This window comes from Nylanderia fulva, unplaced genomic scaffold (assembly GCF_048542155.1).
Source record: "Nylanderia fulva isolate GAGA-0341 unplaced genomic scaffold, ASM4854215v1 Scaffold684, whole genome shotgun sequence".
Lineage (NCBI taxonomy): Eukaryota > Metazoa > Arthropoda > Insecta > Hymenoptera > Formicidae > Nylanderia > Nylanderia fulva.
Window position 1 is genome coordinate 40,422 of NW_028190791.1, and position 13,017 is coordinate 53,438.

A 13,017-nucleotide genomic window follows, 5' to 3' on the forward strand; every position below is an offset into this window, starting at 1 on the left:
AAAAAACTTAAAATATCATCAAAAAGTATTGAAATAAAAAAATCGCGTTAAGAAAATTTAGGATAATATATGTTTAATATTCGCAAATTAATTATTTTCTATAAGTGTAAAAATCTATCATTATTATTATTTTGTATTACACGTGTAGGCAAAGTGGCACTTTGTGTGCGTGTTTTCTGTGCGGAAAGCGGCCGATTTCCCACGCCGCCATCTAGCGGCGACGCGGTGAGTGAATAAGCCGCGTTCAAAGCCATTGCCTACGGCTGAGCCGCGTTCAAAGGACAATGACTTTGAACACGGCTATTCCCGCACCGTGCCGCCGCAAGATGGCGGCGTGCGATCGGCCACCTCGCGCACAGAAAACACGCACAAAGCCACTTTGCCTGCACTTGTAATACAAAATAGTATGTGTATCACTCGCCTTCGGCTTGTGCGTCCATCCCCCGCACTCGTGACCAATTGTCAACTTTCCGCACTTGATACACAATATACTATAATTTCTCTTTCAAAATGTTTATATACACATATATATATATATATATATATAACATAGTATAATAAAATAAATACAATGTTTTAGATTTTAATGCAATTTTAATTTTTCAAAAATTAAAATTTCTAATTTTTTTTAATTAAAAAAATTTTTTTAAATATTTTTGAAAAATGTGGTTGCTTTAACTTTCGTAAAGGAGGATGCCTAAAAAGTGCGATTTTTTCACCTCGAGCGGAAAGGTTTACTTCAAACCTTTATAACTCAACAAGAACTCTATAAAAACATATTTTAGTATAGGGTTTTGTAAAGCTTTTGAAATAACATACAAGAATATGTAATAAAAAATAGGTAGTTTCATTTATGAAATTGAAAGTAACCTTCACGTGACCTTCACATAACTATTCAAGGTCAAATCAATGGTACGATCTTATGTTCTCCTCGAAACCCTACAACTTTTGTTTGAAACATTTTTTCGTATCTCAAGTCGTTTCCAAGGTAAAGAACCCGGGTCGGACATTAGACACCCTGTATATACATATATCCTAAAAAAATCATAAAAATGAAAAGGTCAGGCCATGTTCAAAAGAAGGCACTCAAAAATTTAAACGATCTAATAATAAATTATCACGAAAAGTAACTGATATGTTATTCAAGGTGCCAGTTCAAAGTGAACATACGTAAAGTGTATATTATCTAAATTTAGTAATAATATATTACCATGAAAAATAACTGTGATATTTTATTCAAGGTGCAAGTTCACATTGAACATACATACATATAAGTAAAACTGATTACAATTTGATTCTAGAAAATAAGTGCGATATGTTATTCTTAGTGCACAAAATATAATAGTCGTTTATAGAGATTTGATTTGAAATTCATACTAGCCCGTACAATGAAAAATAATTGCTCGTAATTCCAGAGTACCAATTTGTTAATTACTCAGAAAAATAACATGGCGGCCTGCTCTCAAAAAACTTTCGATGGGTAGAATAAATAATTGAAATAAGAGTTGTGAAAATTGTATAAATTAAAAACCTCCAATCTTTCTTTAGTAAAATTTCGAATTTTCGTATCAACTTCCGATTTGTGTTATACCGTATTTTCAGGGAGTAAGTTATTGATCAGAAAACTTTGCCTTGTTGCTCGAAACGGGTGTATATTAAGTAAAATTTATAAATGTACAGTTCTCAGGTCAAGTACAATAAAGCTATACGCTTAAAAAGTATACTGATTATTTGTCGTAATATACAATAAAAAATTACATATTAATTAAGTGAATAATATCGAAAATTATAAGTCAAATGAAACCTTGCTATTTAAAACCTATTCTTCATGATCGCAAGACACTATTTTCTATTTAAAAGATTTTCTTCAGAAACACAGAAGAAAAAGGTATTTGTATATAGTTTTGTATATTCACTTCGTTGTGTGTAGAGCTTTTAAAAATACGTTGAATCCTTATTCTAATCTAATCTTCTTCTAATGTAATACTTTTCGTACTTCAAATGTTGTAGTAATTATTCTGTAAGAGCTTCGACATTATTTCTAAATGGACATCGAGAAACATCATAGTTTTTTGAGAGCAAGCCGCCATGTTATTTTTCTGAGTAATTAACAAATTGGTACTCTGGAATTACGAGCAATTATTTTTCATTGTACGGGCTAGTATGAATTTCAAATCAAATTTTTATAAACGACCATTATATTTTGTGCACTAAGAATAACATATCGCACTTATTTTCTAGAATCAAATTGTAATCAGTTTTACTTATATGTATGTATGTTCAATGTGAACTTGCACCTTGAATAAAATATCACAGTTATTTTTCATGGTAATATATTATTACTAAATTTAGATAATATACACTTTACGTATGTTCACTTTGAACTGGCACCTTGAATAACATATCAGTTACTTTTCGTGATAATTTATTATTAGATCGTTTAAATTTTTGAGTGCCTTCTTTTGAACATGGCCTGACCTTTTCATTTTTATGATTTTTTTAGGATATCACTTACTTTTTAAAGTACATATATATAGAGCAGCTTTCTATAATAGTAATTCATGTATAAATTAATAGTAATTCAAGTATCACAAATATATGTATTTTCGATTCTTATCACATAACTTTGTATAAGTAACAATTTATGCAATACAGTTCAAAATAATTGAAATATATGGTATATATGTACATATATAAAATATATAATTATATTATAGTATACATATATATTTTATTTAATCATATATGTAAATGTTTGTATAATTGTAATAACTTTTAACGATACATTGCACATTTATTTCAATTGCAACAGAATGAATTTATATTCTTGTATGAATATTGAAAATAAAGAATGGGCCCCTCCATCGCCCATTCTCGTGAGAACGCAACCATATATTTTTCTTCGTCTCTCCGATTTTAACACGACATACATATTTATGTCTGATAATTTTTTTCTTGATGATACTTTTTGAAATGTCATGAAGCCTAGGTCAAATTAGAAACTTATTGCACTCGTTTTAACGCAGCGCTTACAGCAGCTTTTATAAAGCGCCAGAGCAGCCGATATTTTATTTTGGCGCTTACGGCAACTTTTATACAGCGCTAGAACAGTTGATGTTTTAATGTAGCGTTTACGGCAGCCTTTATACAGCGCCAGAGCAGCCGATGTTTTATTTCGACGCTTACGGCAGCCTTTATACAGCGCCAGAGCAGCCGATGTTTCATTTCGGCGCTTACGGCAGCCTTTATACAGCGCCATTATTTAATCTGTTCTAAGAACAATATGTATGCCCCTTGTGCTCCTTTGGGCCATTTTTTCTTGAACACTTCCATATCATTAGAATAATACCATTCCGATTTTGTGTCAGCTCTCAACATACACGTGTAGTGACCACGATTCATTTCTTCACCTTCGTGAAATATAGCGCTTATTACCTTGTACTTTTTTTCATTAATCGTGATATTACTCGTCGGCACGGCGTTAATCCGATTGTTGATAATTTTTTTAGAAGCACCGTTTACAAAAGTATATAAATTGAGCTGTATTACTACGACGGATAAAGTTGATTCGATTACGGTTTTCCTTTTCAACACGGTACCCTTACATTCGTTACAATTGCCGTTTATCGTTTCCCATTTAGAAAATTCTACATTAATCAAACTTTGTAGAGTGACACCTTTTTTCCTTTTTAATGTCGAATGTATAGGTAATATTAGCAAACTACTGCTTTCCAGCTTAGTTACATTGTAATTACATTTGACATTCGAGCAACATGTTACGTGCTTTAATTCGAGTTCTAATACATCATTGATGTCGGAATACGTCGACATTAGAGCCGTAAAAAATTCCGAAACATCTTGTTGTGTTCGTTCTTCGAAGCGTTTTCCGACAGATCTTCTAACCGCTTGAATGTTGCAATATTTACGTTCACCATACGCGCAGATAGCATCAGTCAATGCATTCGATGCTTTATTTTTCAGTATTTGTTGCCTAATACGTACGCAATGAAACGCACATTGTAATATTACATTAGCGTAACACGAAACAGCATCGTTATTGCAAAGGCCATATATTTTCCACGTAACTATACTTTCTGGTTCCTCACAATCATAATTCTGCACATCATCAATGATATTAGGGATAGCCCATCGACGATCGTACATTTTCACAACCTTTTTCTCGGACCGATTGATTTGTGGCAGTTCAGATTTGAATATAGATCTCAGTCGATTATATTCCACAATGGCTCTCGAGTTTGCTTTAACTGATGCTGGATTGAAATTTATCAAATGTAGGCCTTCCAATTTACTTACTCGTGACAAACCTACATAGGCTTGACCATCACTGAATACAGTCGTTCCTAAATCCATCATTGCATTGTTACATGTAATTCCTTGACTTTTGTGTATAGTTATTCCATAACTGAGAGACAATGGAAATTGTTTCCGATGTACCACTAATTTGTGGAATACTTCAAATTTAATATCTACTTTCGTTATTGCGATTTCTTTGTTACCCGAAATAACTATTTTGATGGAATCAATACGATTGCCGTCAGCAGAGCGATTAACTGCAACTACATTGCCTATCGTTCCATTGACAAGTCCCAAAGTTACGTCAATGTTTCGTCGAATCATCACTTTAGCGCCAATTTTAATCGCTATTACTCTTTCAATGCCAGCTGTTTCAGACACTTTATCATCTTTGTCTTCTAAAATTTTATGCACCTTTTCTTTTATTGCTGGAGCACAGTCGACATCATCTTCTGCTATCAGTAGAATTTCATCGCAGTCGATTTTATCGAGCATTGCTGTGTTCAAAACCTTGCACAAATAACACGTGGGCAATAAACAAATTGTATTAATCGGTAATTGATTCATATAAGTGCAAAGTTCATTCAATCTTTCGTCGCAACTACTTTCTTTAAAATTGATTCTTCTAGACTGAAGAACATTGATGTCAGAATCCGTTACTAAACCTATTCGTATTCTAGAAAGTATATCACGATATGTATTATCGCATCTTTGTCGCATATTAATCAAAAGTTCGTCGTACTCGAACAATCTCCACAAATCACATCCACCCATGGTACCTAAATACTTCTGAATCTCTGATCGAGACATTTTAACAAACGAAAATTGTCCTTTTACAGGAGGAAGCTGCAACAAGTCCCCAAACAGGAGAATGTGTTTTCTGCCAAAGAAACCATCATCTGTATCTGTCGTATCAAAGATTTCACATAATCGTAGATTGATAAACATAAGTGTCACATTTGAAATCATGGATACTTCATCGATTATAAATAATTCGACATTCTTTAACTTGTCTCTCAAAGTTTTCAAGACCATGTCTGACAATTGCGTATATTTTGGTGTAGATTCATGACTAACGGGTAGTTGAAACATTCTATGGATTGTCAAGCCATCGATATTGAATGCTGCGATACCCGTGGGAGCAGATATGGCAGTCGTTTTTTCCAAATTTATTCTGATCCAATGTTTAATCGTTTCAATTAGAAAACTTTTCCCTGTACCACCCTCGCCACTTACGTACAGTCGCAGAATCTGATTCTTATCTTGTAAAACTTGGCATACTCCATCAAAGACTCTTTTCTGGTCTTTGTTCAATTGCGACATCATTTGCGATAAATCAATCAGGTCGTCAATCTTACCAAAATCTTCCAGATCTTTTCATCGCGTCGTCAGCTTCTATCGGATTACAATCCAGTTCATCGTCATCGGATTTGTCTCTGTCTGCTGTTTTCAGATCATTTTCGCGCTTCTCGATTAATTCAGCAACGTTCTCAAAAGCTTTCTGTATTTCTTCGAGCCTTTCGTGATATTTCATTGCCTTCGTTAAAACAGACTCTGAATTCTTAAAGGCATCCGTGTAAGTCTCGAATGTACCTTTGAGTTCACTCAAATCTCTCCATGGTTTGAACAGAAGAAGCAGCGAGTAAAAGTATTTTTCGGGCTCAGTTTTTATATTAAATCGATAATGGTTAATTAAATAACCCTTTTTTCGTTTTTTTAAAAATAAACCCGATGCCAGTTTGTAACACTTGACTTCGTCATTATTTGACATCTGTTTCGTAATTTCCCAGAATTTGGCAAAATCGTACAAATTTAATGATTCTAATTCCTGAGGTCTATTTGGATAGTAATCATCGATGAGTGACGAACAGTAAATATTCGTAGAATTTTCATCGAGAGCTTTAATTTCATTAAATGTTTTAACTTAGTCCCCGTGTCGCGGACTATCCACATGTGGATAGCGTTGCAGAAAATTATTATGAAAAAATAGTATAAATAAAATGATAACGTAACATAATAAAAGTATTTAATAAATATCAAAAAGTTGCAAATATCATTATATAAATATATATTTATAAAAGAATATGTTTATGATATACTAAACATGTGATATGCAATACTGCATATATGTAATTATATATAATATAAAAAAATATATCACATAATATACGAATACATCAGAATATTTAAAGTCTTCAAAGTGATGATAGTTCACATGATGTCAGATTTACCAAATGTTGACTTTGAACGAGATGTATATCAATTTATTGTAAGTAATGCAAAAAAACTTGAAGAGTTTATTTTTGACCAGCAGTTTTTCTCATTGAAATATTAATTCTTATATTTAGAGTAAAGCAAAAAAACTTGAAGAGTTTATTTTTGACCAGCAGTTTTTCTCATTGAAATATTAATTCTTATATTTAGAAATGTATGTAGAAGTTATAATATGCTCTATTACACATTTAAGGAGGCATATATAAATTATCAATTTTGATATTTTGACATGTTATGTAACAAGAGAAACATGATTATTCTTCATTAATAATATCAGAGGAGGCCACTTTTATATTCTACTTAATTTGTAGTTTCTTATTACTACTAAAATAAATGTACTTTTAATAAGAGTAAATAAAAAAAGCGATTTATAAATCATTGTCCGAAAAAAGATGTATAAGCTATGTCAAAGCTGATCTAAAATTTTTATGAAATCAGCTATAAATATTTTAGAAAGAAAATTAAATAATATAAAATTATGTTACTCAAAGAAATGTTTTGTGTGTACACACCGATAAAGTTAAAAAAAAAAGTAAAATTATTTGATACAGCAAAAATTGGAAAATTTATCTGCTCTAAAATGCAAGATGCCAAGTCAAAAATTAAAATTTAAAAACTTATGCAAATTTAAAATTAATATAAAATAAAAAGAAATAATAAAATTTTAATATAAGTATGCTGTCTTCTAAGCTGGGCAATAGAGCCAAGGAAACGAAACGAAAAATTAATTAAACGGAACTGTATCTCAATTTGAGATCCCAAAGTTCCACATATAAATTAATTTCGAAACTTACATATGGAGAAATAAGCGAGAAAAATATAGGTCCGAAAAGTCGCTGAAGCGGGAATCGAACCCGCGTCTTTCACTTTCCGGGCGACTGCTCTTACCAACTAAGCTATTCAGACCCTTTCGATCCTATATTTTTCATTTGCCTTTTTAGTAGATGTTAGTAAATACCGCCGTGATTAGCCCAAGGCGTGAATAAACTCAGAAATAAATATTTATATGTGGAACTTTGGGATCTCAAATTGAGATACAGTTCCGTTTAATTAATTTTTCGTTTCGTTTCCTTGGCTCTATTGCCCAGCTTAGAAGACAGCATACTTATATTATTTATATTGAGAGCCGATAAAAATATTTATTTCTGAATAAAATTTTAGTTAAAAAAACTGGGCGCGCTGCTAAATAATATTCTAATGATATTAAAATTAAATTGTTACTTTTAAACTCATTGCAATTAAAAGGGGGGAGAAAGAATGAAAGAGGGTTAGAGAGGACGAAAGAAAGTGAAAGAGGACGAAAGAGGGTGAGAGGGAATGAAAGAGGGTGAAAGACGACGAAACAGGGTGAAAGAGGGTGAGAGGGAATGAAAAAGGGTGAGAGAGAGGACGAAAGAGGGTGAAAGAGGACGAAAGAGGGCGAAAGAGGGTGAAAGAGGACGAAAAAGGGTGAAAGAGGACGAAAGAGGGTGAGAAAGGACGTACGAGGGTGAAAGAGGTGAGAGAGATTGAGAGAGGACGAAAGAGGGTGAAAGAGGTCGAAAAAGGGTGAGAGAGGACGAAAGAGGGTGAAAGAGGACGAAAGAGGGTGAAAGAGGGCGAAAGAGGGTGAGAGGGAATGAAAGAGGGTGAGACAGAATGAAAGAGGGTGAGACAGAATGAAAGAGGGTGAGACAGAATGAAAGAGGGTGAGAGAGGACGAAGGAGAGTGAAAGAGGACGAAAGAGGGTGAAAGAGAATGAAATAGGGTGAAAAAAACTTTAGTAGTTCTACACCCCCAAAAAATGGACTTTGATGGTGCAGGATAAGGAGACTTGTAGTGTCTTTTAAGGTCTTTTAGGGTTTGAACATGGCCGGAGACACTACCCGCGTCTCCTGATTATTCAATTTATTATTGACTGAGAAAGGACGTACGAGGGTGAAAGAGGTGAGAGAGAGTGAGAGAGGACGAAAGAGGGTGAAAGAGAATAAAAGAGGGTGAGAGGACGAAGGAGAGTGAAAGAGGACGAAAGAGGGTGAAAGAGAATGAAATAGGGTGAAAAAAAATGAAAGAGTGAGAGAAGACAAAGGAGAGTGAAAGAGGACGAAAGAGGGTGAAAGAGGTCGAAAAAGGTGAGAGAGGACGAAAGAGGGTGAAAGAGGACGAAAGAGGGTGAAAGAGGGCGAAAGAGGGTGAGAGGGAATGAAAGAGGGTGAGACAGAATGAAAGAGGGTGAGACAGAATGAAAGAGGGTGAGACAGAATGAAAGAGGGTGAGAGAGGACGAAGGAGAGTGAAAGAGGACGAAAGAGGGTGAAAGAGAATGAAATAGGGTGAAAAAAAATGAAAGAGAGTGAGAGAAGACAAAGGAGAGTGAAAGAGGACGAAAGAGGGTGAAAGAGGTCGAAAAAGGGTGAGAGAGGACGAAAGAGGGTGAAAGAGGACGAAAGAGGACGAAAGAGGGTGAAAGAGGGCGAAATAGGGTGAAAGAGGACGAAAGAGGGTGAGAGAGGACGAAAGAGGGTGAAAGAGGGTGAGAGGACGAAAGAGGACGAAAGAGGGTGAAAGAGGGCGAAAGAGGGTGAAAGAGGACGAAAGAGAGTGAAAGAGGATGAAAGAGTGAGAGAGAATGAAAGAGGGTGAGAGAGGACGAAAGAGGGTGAAAGAGGCGAAAGATGGTGAAAAAGGACGCAAGAGGTGTGAAAGAGGACGAAAGAGGGTGAGAGAGGACGAAAGGAGGGTGAAAGAGGACGAAAGAGGTGAAAGAGGGCGAAAGAGGGTGAAAGAGGACGAAAGAGAGTGAAAGAGGATGAAAGAGTGAGAGAGAATGAAAGAGGGTGAGAGAGGACGAAACGAGGGGATGAAAGAGGCGACAGATGGTGAAAAAGGACGAAAGAGGACGAAAGAGGACGAAAGAGGACGAAAGAGGGTGAAAGAGGCGAAAGATGGTGAAAGAGGACGAAAGAGGGTGAAAGAGGGTGAGAGAGAACAAAAAGACTGAAAAAATAGGACGAAGAGAGTGAGTTAGGGCGAAAGAGGGGTGGGAGTGGGGGTGGGGGTGGGGGGCGGGATGTGGGAGGGAAAGGGGTGGGTGGAAGTTGAGGGAGGTGAGTGAGTGAAAGGTGAGAAGAGATTTATATATATATATAATCCTGATGACGTCAGCGGACGCGGACAGAGAAGAAGAAGAAGAAGAAGAAGAAGACGACGTTTCTTAATTTTTCATGAAAAACGTCACTTTTTGACCGCTTGTATCTCCGGAACGGCTTGACCGATTTTATTTTTTCTTGGCTCAAATTACTCGTGGCGATGCCGCCTTTCAGGTTATGTTACGTGCAATTCAAAATTTTTTATATTTTAGTAGTTCTACACCCCCAAAAAATGGACTTTGATGGTGCAGGATAAGGAGACTTGTAGTGTCTTTTAAGGTCTTTTAGGGTTTGAACATGGCCGGAGACACTACCGCGTCTCCTGATTATTCAATTTATTATTGACTGATATTAAAATCGGTCTAAATGATCTTGAAAAGTTAGTGTTACCAAAATATTTATCAAAATATTTGACTAAAACATCAAGCAATCTCGATTTATTGCGAGATATTGATTTACGTGATTTTCTCTAAACATGATGATATTTAAATGTTCCCTGCACTTCTAGGAAAAACTACTATGGTTTTTACATTATTCTAGATGTATGAGACCTAAAACAACTCGAATTTTACTTTCCGCTCGAGGTTAAAAAATCGCACTTTTTAGGCATCCTTTATAAATTGAGATAAATTTTTTGCATGATATACAATAGAATATCATTAAAGAATAGTTGGTATTACATTTAAATCGGTAAGAGTTCATTTTTTATGAAATTTAAAATCTTTTTTAAGAAATATACACTTTTTAATTTTCGTAAATTCTAAGATTCTGAACTAAATTTTTTTACACAAATAGAGTATCATTAAAAGATAATTGACATCGAATTTAGTAAGAATTGATAAAAGAATAGATCTGTCTTTTTTCATAAAATTTTCAATTTTTTTAACGTAGATTGTCAAATTTTTTAAATATATATTTTATATAAAAAAAATGTGCAAATTTCTAATTAGAAATTTGCACATTGCTTTCTCATTTTATTCGCTCTATGAGGAAGCTAAAACTGAAAAATCAACTTACTCATAGAAGATTTATTAGGAACTGTAAATGAATGATAAGTGTAAAAATTTATTTAAATTAAAAAGTTGGAGCTCTATCAGATTTTGTGGCAAAGATTGGAAATGATTTTTCCTCAGCGAAAATGTCATCATTTTTGTCATCTGTTTGTTTTTATCATCTTGTATTTTTGTAACTAAGCCTTAAATTAAAATTCTATTAAAGTAAACTCTACCTGAAAATTAATTAAAGAATGTAGTTTTGTCAGAATTGGATAAGTTAATGATTTTTTAAAACTAAGTAAGTTATAAATTAAAGTTAGTTGCTTATAAAATCAATTTAGTTCAGTTAAAAGTTGCACGAACATAAAAACTCAGTTAAAGTTAAGATTAAATTAACTGAAGTTAAATCTAAAGTTAATTTTTAAAAAGATTATTTATATTAAATTAGAATTTTGTTTGTTAATTCTTTTAAAATTTATAATAACAAATAAAGAAATTTTGATTTTTATATAGAAATATATTTTTTGGTAATTACAACTGATGACAAATGAACATAAAAATTAATAATACTTTAATTTAAAAATAATATATTATAATTATATTGTGAAAATTGCCAGAGTTCAATTTAATAAAAATATGTATAATGTACTTATAATAAATGTATATTTTAGATCGCTTGAAAAGGGCCTAAACCAAAGGCCGAAACGTTGTGTATTATTATTAATAAACAACTGTTTGCCAAATAAGTCGTTTATTATACATATTTTTATTAAAAATTATATGTTTATAATTTATAAAAAAACAATAATGGTATTTAAAGATAAGAAAAATTAACTTAGAAAAAGTGAATAAGTTTAAGGTAAAAAAAAATAACTAGTTGAAGTTAAAAATTAATACATTTTAAATTAATTAAGCTAAGTTAAAAATTATTAACTTTTTAATTTTTTTAAAACTTAACTAATTAACTAATTAATTAGTTATTACCCTGAATTTTGTTAATATTTCAACTATACAAAGTTTAGTTTGTAAGAAGCTCTTCTTTTTCAATTATTGATAACTTGAAAATTTTAGTGTCGACATTTTCCCCGAGGAAAAATTCTAAAATGACCGTACTTTCCCTATTAGTCAAAGAATTTGATGACAAATTTCTTCAGTTACACCCTGTATATTATTTTCAATAACACACGAATCACACAAGAGTGTACAAATTAAACTTACCTCTGACAAATCACTTATAAATGAATCCATTTTTTGTAATAAATATTACAGCACTTCCACTTCGATCTTATCATATAATAATGATATATATCAATACATGAGTCATCTGCAAGAGCAAGAAAGAAGAATGAAAAGAACGCGATGCATTAAATTAAATCGTCACTTTTATAATAAACCCCTCCCTGACACTTCATGAAAATACAATATCATGTGATAATTTTTCGAAATTAACAATTAGAAGAAATACAATGATGAGATTTGACGAGCAAACGTCAAACACGTTTACGCAACCGAACGTCTCCGAAGCTACTGCTTACGGCTTACACGAAGTCTTGTGTCAGTGGAAAAAGCATGCGGTGGGGAGGCCCGGAGCAGGTTTCCACGTTTCAACGCGGGGATTTCCCGCTCAACGGCGACGGCCAATCACCGTCGAACCGCGATAGCTGCTGACGCAACGATAACTTTGCATTTCATTGGCGTCGATTTGTACATTTTCGATCGCGTCAATTTTTATTTTATTGTTATTTTAATTTTATTTTGATTTTGTTTTTATTTTATTTTGATTTTGTTTTTATTTTATTTTGATTTTGTTTTTATTTTATTTTGATTTTGTTTTTATTTTATTTTGATTTTGTTTTTATTTTATTTTATCTTTATTTTTACTTTATTTTTATTTTATTTTATTTTCAAATCAAACAACTTTTGTTTGAAACATTTTATTGTACAATCAAAGATAAAAAAGCTTTTGGAGATGATTAAATTCTGACATTAAAATTTGATACTCTGTATACATGATATAATGGTAAGTTGTCAATTTTGTGATTATTTTTTTTATTTAAAAAAATTTCAATCATCGACACAACCATTAATTATATTCATTTTATAAATTTGTAGCTGCAATATTCTTTTCCTTACAAACAACCAGAAATGAGAAAATGAATGTCTATAAACCCATTTAAAATAGGAAATGCAAAATAGTTGGAAGCTTTCCATTTGAAAATGCAAAATGCTTTTAGATACCTTTTAAAGTAGGAAATGAAAAATAGGCATTTTTAAAATGTTTTTTTCTAAATAAAAATGGATTTTTC

The 13,017-nt window shown here is 32.7% G+C and overlaps 1 protein-coding gene across 4 annotated transcripts in view; it reads right to left on the reverse strand.

The window, feature by feature from the left end:
• LOC114931240 (ETS-related transcription factor Elf-5) overlaps positions 1-12,251 on the reverse strand; it is a 26,359-nt gene extending 14,108 nt beyond the window's left edge. For 2 of the 4 annotated variants that reach the window (XM_085488358.1, XM_085488357.1), the window contains exon 1: positions 11,930-12,251. In XM_085488358.1, the coding sequence (XP_085344484.1) occupies positions 11,930-11,959 (30 nt within the window). In that variant the 5' untranslated portion in view covers positions 11,960-12,251. Of the gene's footprint in view, positions 1-421; positions 552-10,733; positions 10,945-11,929 lie in introns of those variants that run through there. The other 2 variants (XM_085488359.1, XM_085488361.1) reach the window with 2 other exon arrangements.
• Between the last annotated feature and the right edge of the window lie 766 nt (positions 12,252-13,017).